Raw genomic sequence first — 1271 nt, forward strand, 5'->3', positions numbered from 1 at the left:
AACGCCCCGTGCGCTCACCCTTCGCCCGGTTTTTCGGCGGCATCCGGCGCTTGCCGGGAACGATGCGTTTATCGGGGTGCATCGTTACAAATGATTATTTACCTATGTGCTTTATCAATTAAACAATAAATGTCAATTAAATAATTTTGATTTTATACACTGAAAATACACAAATCGTACATTATTTTAAGCCAAATTTGAAATTATTCCGTTAAAAAATGTAGAAGTTATAAGCAAATGACCGAAAAATGAGACATTCGCCCCACTGTGCGCCGCCTCCCAAATGCCCCCGAAATGCGGGGCGTGTGGAGGAATGAAGCTCCACTTTATTCGCCGACGAGCCAGGTTGTCTTCTATTTCTGAGCCCTTCCTCTTCAGGAACGTGTACACCTCCTTCAATTCTCGAGCCGCTCCCACGAAATTTGTCCCATTATCTGAGAATATCTCCGAACAAATCCCGCGACGGGCTGTGAAACGGTTTAAAGCCGCTAAATATGCCTCCGTTGTCATATCTGAGACAAGCTCGATATGAACCGCCTTAGTGCTCAGGCAGGTAAATATCGCTATATAGCCTTTTGAGATGTGGATTCTTCCTCGGCGTCGACTCTCACGGAGCTGTAGAGGGCCCGCATAATCAACACCGGTACTTCTGAATGGTCTGCCGAGACCGGTCACTCTCTGCTTGGGCAGATCTCCCATCTTCAATTCAGGAACTGTCGGTCGAAACCGAAAGCAGCTCACACAGCTTCTCACTATCTTGCGTGCCTCTCTTCGACCGCTTAAGGGCCAATAACGTTGTCTCACCGCGTTAAGAAGCTGCTCGGGCGGACAATGCAGTAGGCGCAAGTGCTCCTCGCGCATAATTAAATTGGTCACTCGATGCCTTGCTGGCAGCACGATAGGATGCTTCTGATTGTCTGGTATACTCGCGTGTCGAAGTCTTCCTCCTACCCGTATCAAATTCTCTTCATCCAGGAAGGGGTTCAGAGATCGCAAGTTACTTTTCCTTGACAGCTGTCGTTCGCCTCTCAAGTCGGCAAGGTCTTCGGAAAACATTTCCTGTTGCACCATCCTTATTATCGTCTGGTCTGCTCGCTCCAGTTCCTCGAGTTTAATTACGCCGGTGTTTCCCTTTCCTAGCGTTTTATTCGATTAAATCGATGACATTGAGCAATTACCCGCTGAAGCTTGCAGTACGTCGGAAGTCTTGTCCATAAATCCGTGTTTTTGATCGCTATCAATGTGACAGGTGCAGTTTTTCGTTCAGGAGG

The 1271-nt window shown here is 47.7% G+C and overlaps 1 protein-coding gene across 1 annotated transcript; it reads right to left on the bottom strand.

Moving 5' to 3' along the window:
* Positions 1 to 186: 186 nt before the first annotated feature.
* LOC105557078 lies at positions 187 to 1071 on the bottom strand. Its single transcript, XM_012004224.1, has one exon. It carries the CDS (start codon positions 1069 to 1071, stop codon positions 187 to 189), a length of 885 nt encoding a protein of 294 aa, XP_011859614.1.
* Between the last annotated feature and the right edge of the window lie 200 nt (positions 1072 to 1271).

Source organism: Vollenhovia emeryi, unplaced genomic scaffold, assembly GCF_000949405.1.
Source record: "Vollenhovia emeryi isolate VEMERY1.0 unplaced genomic scaffold, V.emery_V1.0 DF948144.1, whole genome shotgun sequence".
NCBI classification, from domain to species: domain Eukaryota; kingdom Metazoa; phylum Arthropoda; class Insecta; order Hymenoptera; family Formicidae; genus Vollenhovia; species Vollenhovia emeryi.

Coding starts and splice junctions, on each gene's coding strand:
- LOC105557078 (XM_012004224.1), bottom strand. CDS start 1,071: ATGGTGCAACAGGAAATGTTTTCCGAAGACCTTGCCGACTTGAGAGGC.